The 18,215-nt window shown below is 36.3% G+C and overlaps 1 protein-coding gene across 2 annotated transcripts; it reads left to right on the forward strand.

The window, feature by feature from the left end:
• The first annotated feature begins 707 nt into the window (after positions 1–707).
• HEY2 (hes related family bHLH transcription factor with YRPW motif 2) lies at positions 708–17,986 on the forward strand. Of its 2 annotated transcripts, none has more exons than XM_074187508.1 (5): positions 708–932; positions 3,136–3,214; positions 3,344–3,427; positions 6,020–6,101; positions 12,377–17,986. In XM_074187508.1, exons 1-5 carry the CDS (start codon positions 850–852, stop codon positions 13,069–13,071), a joined length of 1,023 nt encoding a protein of 340 aa, XP_074043609.1. In that variant the 5' UTR covers positions 708–849; the 3' UTR covers positions 13,072–17,986. The 2 variants fall into 2 exon arrangements, with proteins under 2 accessions (XP_074043609.1, XP_074043610.1); XM_074187509.1 differs by having other exon boundaries at positions 6,020–6,095.
• The last annotated feature ends 229 nt before the right edge of the window (positions 17,987–18,215 follow it).

Raw genomic sequence — 18,215 nt, forward strand, 5'->3', positions numbered from 1 at the left:
GGAGGGGGAAAGCCTTTTTACTAGGAGACTCCTGCCTGAGGCGCGCGCGCACACACACACACACACACACACACACACACACACACACACACACACACACACACACACAGCCACGCGTTTGAGGTTATTCTTTACACACAACCCAGAAACTTTGTTTGGGGCTGAGCGTGGCCGGGGTGGGGTTGGGAGGGAGGAGGGTTGCCGAAACCAAAAGTCTTGCCCTCCACACCTGATCCTCAGGCTCGGCGTCAGCACCACTTCCCTACAGCGAACTGAGAGCCGCGGTCACCCTCGCCACGGGGTGGACCCGATTGCGCCTTTCCCCGCCCGCAGCTCCCAGGGACCGGAGGTGCAGCGGCTGCTTTCCCACGCTTGGAAACTACCCACTGGCTCTAGGCTTCCGCAAAAGTCACCCCTCCTCCCTGTGTCCCCCTCCTCTCCACCTCCCGCCCCGATCGCCCCGCAGCTGCCAGCCAATCCCAAGCACCCCCGACTCTATGAGGGGGCGGACTGATGCTGCCCATCAGGAACTTTGGGGTCCAATAGGCGGTGCCTGCGGGGGAGCCAGCCGCGGGGGAGGGGGGAGGATGGGGTTACACCCGGGACAGATCGCGGAGGGGAGGGGGAGAAAGGGGGCGTGCCTGGGGACTGGGCACTTGCGCTCGCTGGAGGTAGGGACTGCAGCGTGGGAAAGAGCAAAGAGGACAGACCGCTGCTGCCGCCGCCGCCGCCGTGCCGCGCTCGCCAGGCTCCGCGCTGCGCAGACCGCGAAGGGGAGGGGTGGGGGGCAGGGAAGAAAAAGGAAGGCACCCGGGTGGGCACTTATCCCCCACCCTCCGGCTCGCCGAGATGAAGCGACCTTGTGAGGAAACTACCTCAGACAGCGACATGGATGAGACCATAGACGTGGGAAGCGAAAACAATTATTCTGGGTGAGTGTGAGTAGCTCAGGGAGTGGGGAGTCGAGAAGGGGGTTTCTCCCCATTGGTAGTTGCTCGGGGTGGGGGGGGGGGGGGAGACTGCAGCGGGCCGAAGAGAGACCCAGGTGGTCCCCTAACCCTCCAGCGTGGCAAAGGCTTTGTGGGAAACTCCTAGTGTGGGTGAGCATCTCTTGCGAAATCTCGGGGACTATCTACCTCCCTTCTATCTTGGAGGAAACTAGAAAACTTTGCTTGTGAAGTCATCCATATTTAATTAAGAAGTGGTATTAGGGGATTATTTCGGGCATTGTATTGTTTTTGAGAACTTGGTGTAGTTTTTTTTTTAATCATTTAGGGGTGGGGTGGAATCCGAGGAAGGTGAGACGTGCTGAAATGCACCAGTGGTAGTGAGAGATTTTAATGAACCTTTGACTTCCGAGGCTATGGATCCCCTATAGCAGTCAGCTGTCATAGCCCACCAGTGGCTTTGCAGAGGACTAGGTCAACTTCAGGTGACCCAGCTCCTGAAATCCCTTTTCGATAATGGGAATGGAAGGAACAGGAAATACAGAATGATTTCTCTCTTTTTTTCCCTTTTCATTGAAGACTTAAGAAATGTTCACTGGAATTTTTGAGATGTCCAGACTGGCTAGGTGGCGCTTTGGGGAATGAACATATGTGACTTTGGCAATCCAGAAATAAAATGACCTTCTGTTATAAGAGTGCTTTCAGGCATCTTCATTTTGACTCTGGTATCAGCATGATTACTAGAACTGAAAAAGAATTGGATCATGTTAGTAGAAAACAAATCACCACTTCACATGACAGTTACCTGGCATTTTAGTGCCCATGCAGGTCAAGTTATAATTGCTTCTAAATAGCATTCCCAGGAGCTGTTAAATTATTTACCTTCAACTAAGTGTCATTCAGAGGTCAGGATTCTTGCCTTTTGGAAATTACTTTTCTTTAGCATCATCACAGCAATCCAAACACCAAAATACCAAAGATAGGTGAAAAAGTTTCAAAAGTCTTCTATCCCAGGGATCTTTGAAATCAAAACTTCTTTCATAATAATTCTAGATAAACATGAGTAGATAACCCCTGAAAATTAAAGCTTTTTAGGAGTCCTCAAAATTTTTGAGAGTAAAAGCGTCCTGAGACTAAAAAGTTTGAAAACTACTATTCTATCTTATCTGGTTGTATTTCTCAAAGTACAGTATGTCATAAATCAAAAATGAGACTGAAGTTGCTGAAGACATTGAAGAAAAAGAGTAATGTATAAGGAAGGGATGAAAAGGAGGAAGGAGGGCTAGTTACAATGGAAATCTGCAGTTCTGACCATAATTTCTAAAAGGAAACAGCATAAATGATAAAAAACAGTAAATTCATGAGCATAAGATGTGTAATCCTTGTATATTATGAAAAAAGAAGAAATGGGTGAAAACTAAAAGTGACTACAAAATTGAGACTGTGAACTCAAGGATGTAGTTCCTAGACATTATAGGTGGGTTTAAACCTTAAACTTGAAGTTTGGAAGGTTTTTCAACTACAGAACTCATTTTCTACAGATTCAATTTCAAAGTAAATCAGATTTATCTGACCATGTCCCTTTAGTTTGATGCATGAATGTTAGTAACTTATTTGCTTCAAAGTATTCTGGGAGTTAGGTACATATAAAAGTTTATTTTTTTCTTTAGAAATAAAATAAATTAGCTTTTGTTTATTTTAAAAATTGGATCTAGGGAGAAGACCAGTGACACATGACCAGACTGTATCTGTTTGATAGCAAGACTAATGTGACCTTTATTTTAAAATAGCTTTGCTTTATCCAATGCCAGGAAGGGGAAAGCTGTCAGAGGTTAATTATGTTTGAAAAAAAAAAAATCTAAGTAGAACTATGAAGTATCTAAACATAGTTACTTTTCACCAAATTTTTCCATAATTGTTTCAATACATTATAGGTAGAGACTCAGACCAGTATTCTTTTAAGGCCTTGATGCCAAGACTCTCCAATAAAAGATGTAATTCAAACCTAGAGAGACCAGAAGGCCTAAAAAAAGCAAAATGTGGTAGAAGTGAAGGAAGAGTTAAGAATAAAGGACCAAACACTTAGAGGAATAGTGTAATCGCTGAATATTTAATAGGTAGCATCAGGTACCCACAAGGAACAATCATTGTGTTATGTAGCACCTGACACATTCTTACTGTTTCATAGGCAAAGTACGGGCTCTGTGATTCGATCAAATTCTCCGACAACAACGTCTCAGATTATGGCCAGAAAGAAAAGAAGAGGGGTATGTGTACTGTTTTTTTCCCCCCTTTCTTTGATTTCACGAAATGAGTGTAACATTGTATCTTTCCACTACATGTAATTTCACTATTCATGCATTCATAAACTTTCTTTTTTTTCCCCTTTGGAATAGATTATAGAGAAAAGGCGTCGTGATCGGATAAATAACAGTCTGTCTGAATTGAGAAGACTTGTGCCAACTGCTTTTGAAAAACAAGTAAGTTGCTTCCCCCCCCCTTAAAATGTGTGTATGTGCATTCTCACACATACAGATTCTCTCATCTGGTTATGTGGGTTCTTGTTAAAGCTCATTAAAATAATAGTGTATGTGTCCTGATCTGGCATAAAGCAGCCATTTCAATAAAATGCTTTGTTGTGGCAAAACTATTAAAAACATAATCCATCATGAAGCTGAAAAACATTTCCATTCTTTTGCTTCTTTTTCCCTTAAGGGTAGGAGTGTTCATGCTTTCTCTGTTCTTTCTATGAATACCAGTAGTGGTTTTGTTTAAAAATATGCTGCATGCAGTATGCTTCAAAAAAGAATGAAATGAAAATTATATTTCTATCTCAAATTGTTTTTTTAATTTAAACACTTTTTTCTTCTTAAAAAAGACAGCAGTCCCAGAAATAGCATATCTAACCTACAATCTCAAAGTATAAACTGATTTACCACACCATTTACTTTCATTTTAATGCCTTATTAGCCTATTTGATGTGAAGCATCCTTTTTAAAGTCTGTTATGGTCAAACCTGACCCTGTAATTAATTATGTTCAGAATAAAAATTTAAAAAAAACCTTTTGCACAAGTAAGAAAAATAGAGAAACTGGTCAGTTACTTGCTTCATGGTTCAAGAAAAGTAATATTTAAATTACTTCTACAAGTCTGCTTGGCTGCATAGACAATGGAGAGCATCTTTCAAAGAATACAGAAACATATGAAGGAAATATTTTCAGTTTAGTTCAAACAGGGTATGAGACAACAGTTATTTGTTCCATTTTATTGTTTACTTCATGAACACCACAAACATTATAATACAACCCCTCCAAAGCCCTTGGAAAATACCCAGAAACTGCAGTTTTGAGTTATTAGTCACTCTCAGTGAAACTACTTGTACCATCTCTATGGAAAAGATTAACACTGAGAAAAAGTACAACGTGTAATACACTATTAATTAGAAATTCTTAATGGGGGAAAAGTTACCAAGAGGACACTCATTCTATATCCTGAGTCCTTCTTTAAAGGGAAAAGTAATGTAAAAAATGTAATTTTGATGAGGAATGCTTTGAATCCCTCTATGCTGTTATTAAAATATCAATTATCAATGCTTTTTTAAAAATGTTCTGATTACTGAAAGTCTGTCCACAGTTATTAGGATCACTTGGTTTAGGAATTTTTTTGGTTTGTTAGATTTTTCTTAAATATTGACTTAAAACAACTTAAGCTTTAAAAAACAAACCTCTGTTCTCTGGCAGTAAAGTTATTATAAACACATGGGTCTCACATTTGCAGAGTTTGGTTACCAAGAACAGAGAGTTAGAACTTGTCATAGTATGATTAGAAGAGTATTCTTTCATGGAAATAAGTAAGTTGGGGACCCACACTATGGACTGAGTTCTGGTATTATCCATTTAAAACAAGTAATGCTTAGAAATCGAAACCAAATCTTAGCCTCTGTTTTGACAATATAAGAATTTAATATGTTATACATTATCCATCCAGCTTTTGTTGGCATATCAAGCAGCCCTAAGATAGATCTATATGTTCCAGTTGCTTTTCATAGGTATCTTTACAAGGAAATAATTTCAACATTTTTAAATGTCTAAGGTTCTGCTCTGAAGGAGCTCAGTGAAATCGAGATGACACATATACAAATAAAGAACCAATCCAAGCAAAAGGGGAAGGGGGGAGGTATTACCAATTCAATGATAGAGAAAATATTACAACTTTTAAAAAATGATTCAAAAATCTTTAAGAATTTAAAATATCCAGATTAAAACTAAATTTTCCTCTCATCTTTTGAATATTGATACACAGAGTGACCTCTGCTGGTCAAAACTGGAAAGGGTTTTGTTATGGCTTTTTTTTTATTTTGGTTTTTGGCCTTTTTTGGTTTGGAGATGTTGTTATTGTTTTATATAGGGAGGGACTTTTGCGAATGAGCTAGTGTATTACTTTAAGAGTAAAAAATCATTTTCCCCAAGAGCTTTTTTTTAGATCAGTTTTTAGGGCAAAGTCTTTAAATTGGGTATGCTTTGTGTCATATGATAATTGAAAAACCGACATCCCATAATACTATTTTTAACATCCAAGGTAAGGCAAAAGACATTTTTTTCCCAAGATAAAAAATATATGTACAAACTTCTTTCATCTGTACAACTGTAAAGTGTTAAACTAAGTATTTTAATATACAGAAAATTCATCATACTGTCAGTATACTTGAATGTCTAGAAAGGGTCAGTTATTTTGTTAGACTTCCAGTCAATCTTTAAAGAAAAAAAAAGAAAGTTTATGAATGCATGGAGGGTGAAATTACATAGTGGACAGATACAATGTTATAAAGTAGTAAAATCTTTTTAAAATTTACTAACAATGGCATGGTATGAATAATAAGAGCTATTCAGTGATGTGCATTATGAAGTCTGATAGACATCTGAGATATATTCTGGAAATAAATAAGAAATATATAGAGAAATATAAAAGAATGCTCCAATCAATAAAAATCAAAACATAACACTAAGTTTAGTGAAGGGTACACTAAATTAGAACCTAAGTAATTGTAAGAATTTATTATTTTATTTTTCCAGGGATCTGCAAAATTGGAAAAAGCAGAAATACTACAAATGACAGTAGATCATTTGAAGATGCTTCAAGCAACTGGAGGTAAAAGTAAGCCACTTTCTCTCTGTACTTTCTTTCCTTTTTTTTTTTTCAATATCATAAACCCAGAGCTAAACAGTTCTTTAACATACTGGGAAAGGCGGGCCCAGATTAAAGCAGTGGAAATCAATGCTAATGGCAGGATTAAACTCGTGGGAAAGGACTGCTGGAACAAAAGAAGCACTTGACCCTGGGCTTGTGTTTGCTTTCATAACACTGTGGGAGTAAAGCCTTCATTCACGGGCAGCCCAGTCAGAGATTTGTTTAGGGCTTGAGAAGAGCACTGAAATCTGCACTGGGAGACAAAACAAACACACAAACATCCAAACATAAACAGGAGGTTGGCGACTAATCATTAGGGTGCACCAAAACCAAAGCTAGAATTTGATATAATATAGATATCTGTAAGGAAGTGAAAATTCTTTGTGGTTTTGGATATCTTTTGTTTGGTGTAGGGTGGACTGGAGTAGAAAGATATTTTAAATAACCTATAATAACTCTATATTTCACACAATTAATGGAAATAACTCCAGGCCCCAGACTGAGGTGTTCTAGGGAATGGGCTGGACAGTGGTTTGTTGGAGATAGTGGGAAAATGAGAAGGAAATAATTCTATCAGTTAGGGAACATTTTTATTTATCATTTTTTTTAAAAGACAGTGACTATAAGTCCTCTGATTCAACTCATAAGTCTTTAAGACAATATAACATACAAATATGTAGCCACCACTTATTTGAATACTGCTAGTGAGAGGAAACTGAGGAATCTCTTTTAAAAAGACCTAAAATTCACAAATTAAGGGACAGAGGGCCTATAGACTCTCCGATTCTCTTACATACACATCCCTCAGGTTTTATTATAGCCTTTGTATGACTTCATTTCCTTTTAAAGGATGTCCTTAAGGTTTATTTTAACCACCTTATAAAGATGTTTAGGGAATACCCCTACAATATGATGTCCCTCAAACCTTACTCTCCCAGGAACAGATTGGTGTAACTATAAAGGACAATGCATGGTTTAGTCAAGACTGCTGACTAAATTCTAATCCTGTTATACCACTTGCTGTGTAACTAGAATAACTCACTTAAAACAACAATAAAAGCAACTATACTACTCACCTCCCTGAATTGTAGGAGATCAGCTACTAAATGCCTTTATAAATTATAAAGGCTGGATAATCAAAAAAGCTTATAAGCCCTGACCTTAGATACTAGTTAGTGACCCTGGGCAAGTCATTTAACTTCTTATTTAAATAGATCAAATTAAAACCTCTGACCTTAATAGGGCTGGACTAAGTTAGAGGGGATCTCAGAAGTCCTTAGTCTAACCCCCCCCCCCCTTTTTTTAGGGTTTTTTGCAAGGCAAATGGGGGTTAAGTGGCTTACCCAAGGCCACACAGCTAGGTAATTATTAAGTGTCTGAGGCTGAATTTGAACTCAAGTACTTCCTGACTCTAGGGCTGGTGCTCTATCCACTGCACCACCTAGCCACCCCTCTAACCTTTTTTTCCAAAGCATGACTCCTCCCTATAACATTTCCTGATAAGCCATTGTCTAGCCTCTGCTTGACATCTCTTGTAGAACCCAAATTCTGTCTGAATTTGGCATTGGGTTTAGTGGAAAAGAGCTAGAAACTAGAACAGTAGTTGAACATGAATCCTGGTTCTGTCACTTGTGTGACCTTGGGCAAGTCACTTTCTTGGCCTCAGTTTTTTTTTAATCAGTAAAATGAAGGGGTTGATTACATGACCTCAAAGGCTCTTGCCAAACTTAGATCTAAGATCCTGTGAACTTAGATTATAAAAGAGTTTCTTTCCTTATTTCATGCATATTTTAAGATTAGAAATGTTGAGTACAAAAGTAAATATTATTAGAGATTTCTTGTACCTCCATTTCTTTTGTTAGGTAAAGGATTAAAAAATTAGTGTCTTTATTCTCTTTTCAGCTCATTAAAATGCTTACTGTATATAGTACACTGTACTAGATACCAGGAAAAATGTAGGATTTAGTTAAAATGGAACTTAGTTTTCAAGGAGTTTACAGTCTAGTCGGAAGACAAGGTAGGAACACAGGTAACCACAGTCCAAAAGTAAATACCAGTTGCACTTCCTTAAAATTTACTAGCATTATATTTGAATTGTGCTCATTTTGAGCCCTAGCACAGGTGCTATTCTTGGCTATTCAGACCAGTTCTGAAGTTTACCTCAAAAGAACTTTTTTTAAAGTTCATACTGTCTGTTCCTAGTAGGTAATTTAAAAATAATTAGACAGGTGATGCATAAAGGTTTGGGGAAGAACTATGCAGTTATCAAGTCTCTTAGTCAATAGAACATCTTTTGTCAAAGGCTTTCAGCCTTGGGCTGTGGTTAGATTCTCATTCTTTTAAAATAACTTTTTTTTAATTTATGTCTTGAACTTGGCATTGGTATTATTTTTTAGTTAACATTAAGAAATGACAAACTACTCAGACCTGTGTGAGTTATATAAGCAGTTTTGGAATGTGTTCGGTTTATGTCTACAAAGGAAAATTTCTTGGGAGTTTCTGGAATAAATTTTGTTGGCCTACCTTCTATTTACTTTGTAGGTATGAATGAACTGAGTAATGTCAGTTTCTAAAGCCATTTGGGCTCTGTCTCATGAGAACAATACTTTATTCCTTTGCCTCTGGTTATAGTACCTTTGGAGTTTTCACTTTCTGACCGTTAGTCAGAGAACTTAGAAGATAATGCACTTTCTAGTGAGGGCTCTTCTTTCTCAGAAATATCTTTGCTTTCTGATCTAAAATATAATTTGTTAATAGCATTGTTAATATGTTGCAGGTCATTATAGTTCCTTTTTGTAATTATTTAACTCTTCAGTTTGCCTTATTTATTGGACATGCATTCTTTTTTGGTAGTCTATTTTTACCTCTAAATATATTTCCAAGACTTCCAGCTTTATAATTCTAAGTATAGAATTTTTAATACCTGGGACAACTGTTTTCCAAAATATTTTGGCTATAGAATAGTATGATGGTCACAGAATCTCAGAGTCAGAACGGACCTAGTCAAACAAACCTGTACCTGGACAAGAATTTCTTTGACTCCTCAGTGGAAAATGGTCATCAAGGAACTTTCTAGTAATTGACATATATAACAGCTGTCACAAAAATTTCTTCTCTGTCAATTAATTATAAAAGATGATAATTATGTGGGATTATGTTAAATTTACATACATATACATATGTATATCCATATATACATGGATTCATGGAAAAATTTCATCCTAAGAGTGAAAAAAATAACTGGAAATAGCAATTATCAAGTTAGAGAGAGAGGAAACAACTACATATTAGGATCAAAATACTAGAGCGGAAAAGGACTATTCTTATCCCTTATTTTTTTCATGAAGATATTGAAGTAGATTAAGTACTGATGATGAGATTGGAACCTAGTTCCTCTAGCTCCAGAGCCCATGTTCTTTCCACCAACTCCTAACTAAAGATAACTCTTTGAAACATAGTGAAGAGAGCACTGGCCCTGGAGTCAGGAGTTACCTGAGTTCAAATCCAACCTCAGACACTTAATAATTACCTAGCTGTGTGGCTTTGGGCAAGCCACTTAACCCCATTTGCCTTGCAAAAACCTTAAACAAAGTTTTTTAAAAAGAAAAACAAAGTGGTGAACTTTTACCCATTTTTATCAATCCTTGCCCACTAATTTTGTTTTTCCTACATGTACATATATGTAAAGGATATATGATTTTCATTTGTGGGTAAAACTCCCACTGTGGGTACCCCCTTCACCAACTCTGATCACAATTTATCTATAACCTTAAGTTCTAGGAATGTGTTTAAGATTCACTGAAGTTAAATGATTTGCTCAGGGTAACACAACTAGAAAGTATCATTGAAGGTCTTTCTAACTCCTTACTCTATCTACTGCTTCACTTTGCCTCTGTTTCCCCATATGTGTAATCTATTCTAATTAACATATTTTATGATAAAGGGGTAATTTTACATTAATTGTTACATAGTAGGAAGAACCATGACTTTTACACCATGGGATCATAGCTTTTAGAGTTGAGTCTTTAGAGGTTATTGCATCCATCCCTTCTCATTTTTTAAGAGGTAAAGAAACTGATTCATTATTGGTGGAATTGTGAACTGATGCATCCATTTTGAAGAAGAATCTGGAATTATGCCCAAAGAGTTATTAAATTACCTATACCCTTTGATCCAGCAAAAACACTACTTGGTCTATATCTTAAGATAATTAGAAAAAAAAGGTAAAAAAAATGTTCTCTATGTTCTCAAATGTCCATAGCACCTCTTTGTGGTGACAAAGTACTGGATATTTCAGGGATGTTCATCAATTGAGGAATGGCCGAACAAGTTCTGGTATGCTTGTGAAGGAATACTATTGTACTATAAGAAATAAGAGCTCAATGATCTTAGAAAGGCATGGAAAGACTTGCACAAAATAATGAATAGAGAATTGAACAAAACCAAGAGAACATTTTATACAATAATAGCAATATTGTTTTAAAAACAACTTTGAACTAATTAGTTATTTTGACTACTATGAATACTCAAAATAACCATAAATGACATAAAAATAAAGTTGCTATCTGCATCCAGAAAAAGAACTGATAAAGTATGTATAGAATTTTTATATCTATTTTGCATATATATATGTTATATAGGCATATATATATATATAAACTATATGTGTCTAATGGTAGCCATCTCTATGGCAGGGTCAGGGGGAGGGAAGAAAAAAGAAAAAAAAGAAAAAAGAAATTTTATATATTTAAAAGAAATAACAAATTATATATAAGAGGTTTGCAGTTTCATGTACAATAATATTTTTTATTGTATTATGTTAAGGAAATGTTTTTTATTCAATAAATTAAAAATAATTTTTAAAAAGTAAAACTGTAGCACAGAGAATTTCAGTATGTTACCCAGAGTTATATATCTAGTAAGTTTCTAAGACAGTATTTGAGCCCCCTCTCTGCCTAACTTCAGTTTCAAGGCTCTATTCACTATCCTATATTTCTTCCTCCCATGATTAGAAAAATTTGAGTTTCTATAGTGCCTTCAATAGCAGCCTAAGGAATCTTAGGCTTTATTCCTAAGGAATTGGGGAATCATTGAAAATTTAAGGAGTGGAACAGCATTCGAGGAGACCTGATCAAGAAGTGCATCAAAGGTCACTTGTAGAGGAGAGAAACTGGAGGCAAAGTGACTCAGGCATCTGAACCACATTTCAGGCATGATGACATTATCAAGATTAAGAAAACTTATATAGCATAAGTCATTAAAACAAAATATCATTAAAAAAAGAAACTAGCCTAGTTCAACTTACTACCTATGTGAACATTGGCAAATCAATTAACCTCTTTTGGCTTCAGTTTTCTCATCTATAAAATAAGGGAACGAGAATGAATTGTATACAAGTATGTACACACTCATTAGATTATTCTTGGAAGTGTCATATAAGCATGTATCTAAGAATGAGCAACATTTATAATGATATTCAGTAAAGTTAAGAATTCTGCAAGGTATCTTTTTTATCATTAAGCAGCCACGAATTGGTTGACAAAAAAAACCTCATTAATATAGCTTTTCAGTAACTGAATTTCATTTAAAAACAAACAAACCTCATTTTGTTTCTACTGAGACTTTTTTCTTCATGACAAGATGTTTTCAGTTTACCGTTAGGAACACAACATTTCAAGTTGCACTTAGTATTCTACTAAGCAGACGATATCCTACTAAAATTGCTAAAGAAAGTCCCCAGATTTTCAAAATGTATAGAGTGTTTAGTATCTAGGTTATAAAGGCCAACACCAGAGAAATAGACAGACCCTTTCATCTTCAATCCATATAGTGTGTGAAGGAGACAGAGAGACTATAGATCTCTATTACCATGAAAAGACCTGCCATAGAATTCTACTCTTCCACAGTACAAGAAAAGAGCAACAGCATGTTTTTTGAAGAGTCTGAACCACGAATGTTTTCAATTTCTTTTCCAACTGTGCTATTTGGTTTCAGGAATTGTTGCATACTGTATTGCTAAGAGTTTGTCAGATATAAATTACCAAATATACTATTTTAAAACTTATAAAACTAAAAATACAATTAGCTGTCTTAAGTGTTGAGAAGGAATAACTTGTAACTAAATCTGAGCAAGGATAAAATGGAACATTAGCTGATATTTGCTCACACTATTATTTTTCTTGTTTCTCACTCTTCTCCCCCCCCCCCCCATTTTCTTTATCTTCCCCAATTCTATCTTTCAGGTTATTTTGATGCTCATGCTCTCGCCATGGATTTCATGAGCATTGGATTCCGAGAATGCTTAACTGAAGTTGCAAGGTACCTGAGCTCAGTGGAAGGTCTGGACACTTCGGATCCCCTGAGAGTTCGACTTGTTTCTCATCTCAGTACCTGTGCCTCTCAGAGGGAAGCAGCTGCCATGACTAGTTCCATGGCCCATCACCACCATCACCCCTTACATCCACATCATTGGACAGCTGCTTTTCACCATCTCCCTACAGCCTTACTTCAACAAAATGGACTCCACGCCTCAGAAACCACTCCTTGTCGGCTGTCCACAGCATCTGAAGTGCCTCCCCCTTCCCATGGCTCAGCTCTTCTCACAGCCACTTTTGCTCATGCCGACTCTGCACTTCGAATGCCTTCCACGGGTAGCGTGGCTCCTTGTGTTCCACCTCTCTCTACTTCTCTCCTGTCCCTCTCTGCTACCGTCCATGCCGCAGCTGCAGCAGCCACAGCAGCTGCTCACAGCTTCCCCCTTTCCTTTGCCGGAGCGTTCCCCATGCTCCCACCGAATGCAGCAGCAGCAGCAGTGGCAGCTGCAACAGCCATCAGCCCACCTTTATCTGTGTCAGCAACTTCCAGTCCCCAGCAGACAGGCAACGGAACAAACAGTAAACCTTACCGACCCTGGGGGACAGAAGTTGGAGCTTTTTAATATTCCCTGGAAGCCTTCTACTAGACTTTTGGCAGTAGTAACTAAATGAATGTCCTTCATTTCAGAGTCAGCTTAAAGGCCTGCACCCTGAAGGTTAGCAGCCTTGACAGATGCCTGAAAATCCACTAAGGAACAAAAAAACAGTTTTTAAACACAGATCTCACAAGAAGAAATATTACTTTTTCTTCGATGTTTTTGCTTTAGGCATCTTGTTAGGCATCATCATCATCATCAATGAGCTTTTGAAAAATGTCACACTCTTTTTTACCGTTTATAAGGGAAATATACAGATTCTAGAGATAGATAATCTTCTAGCTACACATCTTCATGTTTGTGGGTTAGGAAAGAAAATACTCCATGGAATTCTCCTGAGGCTGGATAAAAAAAAATCAATTTAAATTTTCATAAGTGCCTGAGCTATTAAATATTTTCTTCATAAAGGAATTATATTGCACAAGAAAAGAAAGTGAAGAGTTATGGGTTAAGAAATAGGGAAGGGAGGCTATAGACATTTGATACATTTCCAGAGAAGAGTGCACTGTCAAAACCAACAGATCTATTTAATTTAAAGGGGTTGCTGAGAAATAATTTTCAGGTTGAAAGGCCTAGTTTTATCTTACCTAGTTTACTTTCTTTGTACAGACTTGCCAAGTGGTGACATCTAGCATAGCATTGGTATAAGCAATTATCCTATCAGTGCTTGGATTAACAAACAGTTCAGCACCGCTTGCAAGCCTTCAGGCGCTTTAAAAAAAATTGGCTTAAAATATGGTGCTTCTTTATTATTAGTGCACCTGTATGTATTTAATTGCCTACTGAGTGCCCACTGGAGGATATTTGATTCATGCCAATACAAAAAACTTCTTTGTAAGATGTTAAATTAACTTATTTAGTTGCATTTGGACTATTTTTATATATATATATATATATTATATATACTTTTCATTGCCTCCTGATAACATGCAAAATCTTTCTGTCACCTGTGAGGGAGATTGTAATTTCTGGGGACAGCAGATGATGAGATGGGTAGGAAGCATTAGGAAAAGAAAAGGCACTATTTTTTTAAGTTGTTCTTTCCCAAATTCACAAATTTCATTTGATCCCAAACCAAGATGAATGTATTCAATGTGATGCCAGTAAATTATTTTATGTCCATACCCAGACAAATAGTGCTAAACAATGGTGTTTTGGTTTGTTTTTTTGCTTTTGTTTTATGACATAAAATAATCTCTTAATACATTGAATCAAGCACGTGAGATTTTTGTTTTGGAAAATAAAGACACAGCATGTATTATGCACTTGATTTCTCTGCTGTGTGGAGAAAGCAATAAACATTATGAGAATGTTAAACATTATGCAAAAATATACTTTAAAATATTTGTTTTAAAAATACTGTACCTAGTCTTGGTTTTTGCATTACTTTGTAACTTTTTTCTATGCAAAAGTCTTTACATATCACTAATTAAATGAATTCCTTTTTTGACTGTTGTTATGAATAAATTGTAATTGTTTGCCACTACAGAATGGAAAACCAAGGTAGATTGAAAATTAAGTCTACTTTCCCTAACAATCTAAACTGAGATTTTTTTCTCTTCCTTAAATATTTATGTTCATTTCTGTTGTAATTTGCTTGAATGTAAGACCAACAAGCCTACCTGACTTCAGGAGCATTTGTTTCCTAGGCTTCTAAATTTAGCATCACTGATAGGACCCTATTTCTTCTTAGAAATTACTTAAATTGCAGAAAGAGAAATAACCAATTAGAAATAACCTAAATATGCAATACTACAAAGAGAATATAACCTAAAAATCATGTATCTTAAAAGTCATTTGTAGAGTGTTTTTTTAATATATACACATACACAGAAGATACTTTTGTTTCCCCTTTGTGCTTTTCTGAAAAGACATAGTAGAACCATAAAAACATAATCATGGATTTCCTTTTTCTTTTGCTGCATTGAAGCTTCAAAAACTATATTATTGATTTCAGGGAAATAGCAATTTAAGGGATGATGTAAAATGACTAGAATGAGATTTTTTTATTTCTATCTTTTCTAGCATTCACACATTATCAGTATTTCATCTTTATTTAGTCTTTCATATTCAATCTTGGATTGCTAAAATTTCCAAATGTCTAAACCTGGATCTGTCCATTTCCAGAATCAGTCTCAAATTTATGTTTAGTTCAGTAGTGGATATGTGCTCATGTTGATTCACGTCAACAAGCATTTCTCAAAGGTTAAAAGAAAGGGAGTAAGATCTGTTTCAGTCAAGGAATTTAATTTAATTGGGGAGAAAACATGCAACCAAGTCTGTACAAATAAGGCATATACAGAATAAGTTGAAGACTCTCAAAGGGGGAAGGCACTAACATAAGGGAGACTGAAAATGGTCTCTTGCAAAAAAGAACTTTAGCTAGGAGTTGAAGGAATCCAGGAGGTGAAAATGGAGAGAATCCCAGGCATGAAGGACAGCTGGTGAAAACAGGAGATGTTAATCTTGTACAAGGACTAGCAAAGAGACTGAAGGAAAGTTAAGAAGACTGGAAAGGTAGGAGGAGAGTCAAGTTAAAAATCAAAGATTTTATATGTGACCCTCTGCTAGAATTATTTCAAATTAATCCTATACATAATTTATACTTAGTAGTTTTCATGTTGTGTCTCCCATCAGACTATCAGCTCCTTGAAAGTAGGGATCTTGTATGCCCAACACTTAGTATAGTACCTGACCCTTTGACAATTAATAAATGTTAATTGACTGATCTTGGAGGTAATAGGGCATCAATAGTGTTAACTGAATATAAGGGAGCAACATAGGAAGGTCAATTAGATAATAATACAAAATGGACTGAAATATGGAAAGACAAGGTAGGAGGGATCAACCAAATGTTGGAGGAACATGAATATTATATAGCCTGACTATTCACATTGTTTCAGTTTTTGAAAAATAAGGAATTCACAGGTTTATCCTCAGTTTATTCTGATTTATGGATGATGCCAAGCCTTGAAGTAAGATTGAGTTGCATCCCCTGGTGTTGTTATCGTTAATACAATCTTCTGATAGTGTTAATGAAGGGGATGGCGAAGAAGTGAGGGTACTCTAAATTTCAAATCATAAAATGAATTTGATACCAGGTCTGAGTTTTACTTTTTAAAAACCCAAATCACAACTTTCAAAAATTAAAAAATTTTATAAGGCCTCTAAGTACCACCTCTACATCTTCCTTAAATACAGAAGCCAATAATAGATCTGACTAGTTACTTAAGAGAGTTCCTATTGGCAGAGACATGAGATTCATGTTCACTTCATGATACCAGGGTCTATCATCACTTCAGTGGCAACTAAGCTACTTAAGATTGTAGTTACAGTCTAGTACTGACCAGTCACAACATAATTAGAAATGCCTTAACTGACTCCCAAACCAGGGACTACTTTGAGAAATAAATTGTCTGCAAATTACTTACCCAGGGAATTATTTTCATCAAACTCAGACACAGATTCACCTTATTTAAACTCAAGTCAGTATTATCAATATTAGTAGATCTGATCATGAGCTTTTTTTTGGTCCACTTACTTATAGTAATAACCAATAAGAACACACATGCCTTACTACTTAAAATCCCTTAGCATTTGTTGATGCTATCAAGTCAAGATACCAACTATTAAGAGGTGCAGCTATTTCTGACACTCTTGGAAGGTATAGTATACCAATTATAAAGATAATTAAAGAGATCATTGTTTTAGTTCATCAATCAACAGCATGAAAAGTATTTCAAGACAGTGGATTTAATTTACTTTTCCCACTGACTTTGGTTTTGAAACAAGGCAAATGAGTTTATGAAATGTTTTACCCTCTTTGTTTATTTCCATGCTCCTTACCTTAGCAATCTTGCTCTTCATTACAATACTGAATTTCTTGAGTTGCTTTTGCTCATAGGCTATTTTCCCCCTTAGAGATCAACATGACATCTGCAACTCAGCAACAATTTAGATTCTTCTAAACTTTAGAAGAATCCATCTCAGGTAGTTCCAGAAGCAACTATGTTTTGCATTCATTAAGTATTTCTTGTTAAAGCTTGAAAAATGACTGCTCCTGAACTTCTCATCTACCCTAATACATATGCTGTGACTTTCAAGAAGCTGAGATTTTGATTTTTTTTAAAAAAACTGGATTTAGAACCAGATTTCAATGAGATTGTGACCAAGACCATTAGTATATTGCCACCAAGACAGGACAGTCAAATGCAATTCTGCAGAAGTTGGGAAAAGATATGCGCTATCCAGGCAAAAGTGGAAGTCACTTTGTCAAAGCATTGATAGGGAGAAAACTAAATAATAATAGCAATAGCTAACATTATATAGTACTTATGTCCCAGGCATGTGATAAGTGCTTTACAGATCTTATTTGATCCTCATGCCAACCTTGGGAAGAAGATTCTATTATTATTGTCATGATACAGTCAAGGAAATAAGGTAGACAGAGGTTGAAAGTAAATTGTGTAAGATCACACAATTAGCAAGTATCTGAGGCCATATTTAAATTGTAGTGCTGGAATTTTGAGAGTCCCTTGGAGAACAAATCATTCAGTTCTTAAAGAAATTAATTTAAACTATTCACTGAAAGATCAAATACTAGAGCTAAAGTTTAAATACTTTGGCCACATAATGAGACCACAAAATTCATTGGAAAAGACCCTGAAGATGGGAAAGATTGAGGATCAAGAGGAAAAGGGGATAGCAGAGGATGAGATGGACAGAGAGTTGTCTTGCAAACAATGAACATGTCCTTGGATAGACTCAGGGAGATAGTAAAGGATAAAAAGACTTGGAATGCTATGGACCAAGGGATCACAAAGAATTCAAACCACTTGAATGACTGGACAACAATAATAACAATTTCCTGATTCTGGGCTAGCACTCTACCCACTGCCACCCAGTTGCTCCTAAATATAATAAAAATTTATTTATGACTTTACCTATCTAGATCCTGGGTCCCAAAAATCTAATTAAAGGACTAATTTATTTTTTTCTTTTTGGTTTTTGCAAGACAATGAGGTTAAGTGACCTCCCCAGGGTCACAAAGCTAGGTAATTATTAAATGTTTGAGGCTGGATTTGAACTCAGGTCCTCCTGACTCCAGGACT

Source organism: Macrotis lagotis, chromosome 5 (assembly GCF_037893015.1).
Source record: "Macrotis lagotis isolate mMagLag1 chromosome 5, bilby.v1.9.chrom.fasta, whole genome shotgun sequence".
In the NCBI taxonomy this organism is placed as follows: Eukaryota; Metazoa; Chordata; class Mammalia; order Peramelemorphia; family Peramelidae; genus Macrotis; species Macrotis lagotis.

What these genes read in the sequence shown, in the direction of transcription:
- HEY2 (XM_074187508.1), top strand. Translation starts at nt 850, where the DNA reads ATGAAGCGACCTTGTGAGGAAACTACCTCAGACAGCGACATGGATGAG. An exon ending in AGCGAAAACAATTATTCTGG is followed by an intron (nt 933 to 3,135) that starts GTGAGTGTGAGT and finishes ACTGTTTCATAG; the next exon opens with GCAAAGTACGGGCTCTGTGA. An exon ending in CAACTGCTTTTGAAAAACAA is followed by an intron (nt 3,428 to 6,019) that starts GTAAGTTGCTTC and finishes TTATTTTTCCAG; the next exon opens with GGATCTGCAAAATTGGAAAA.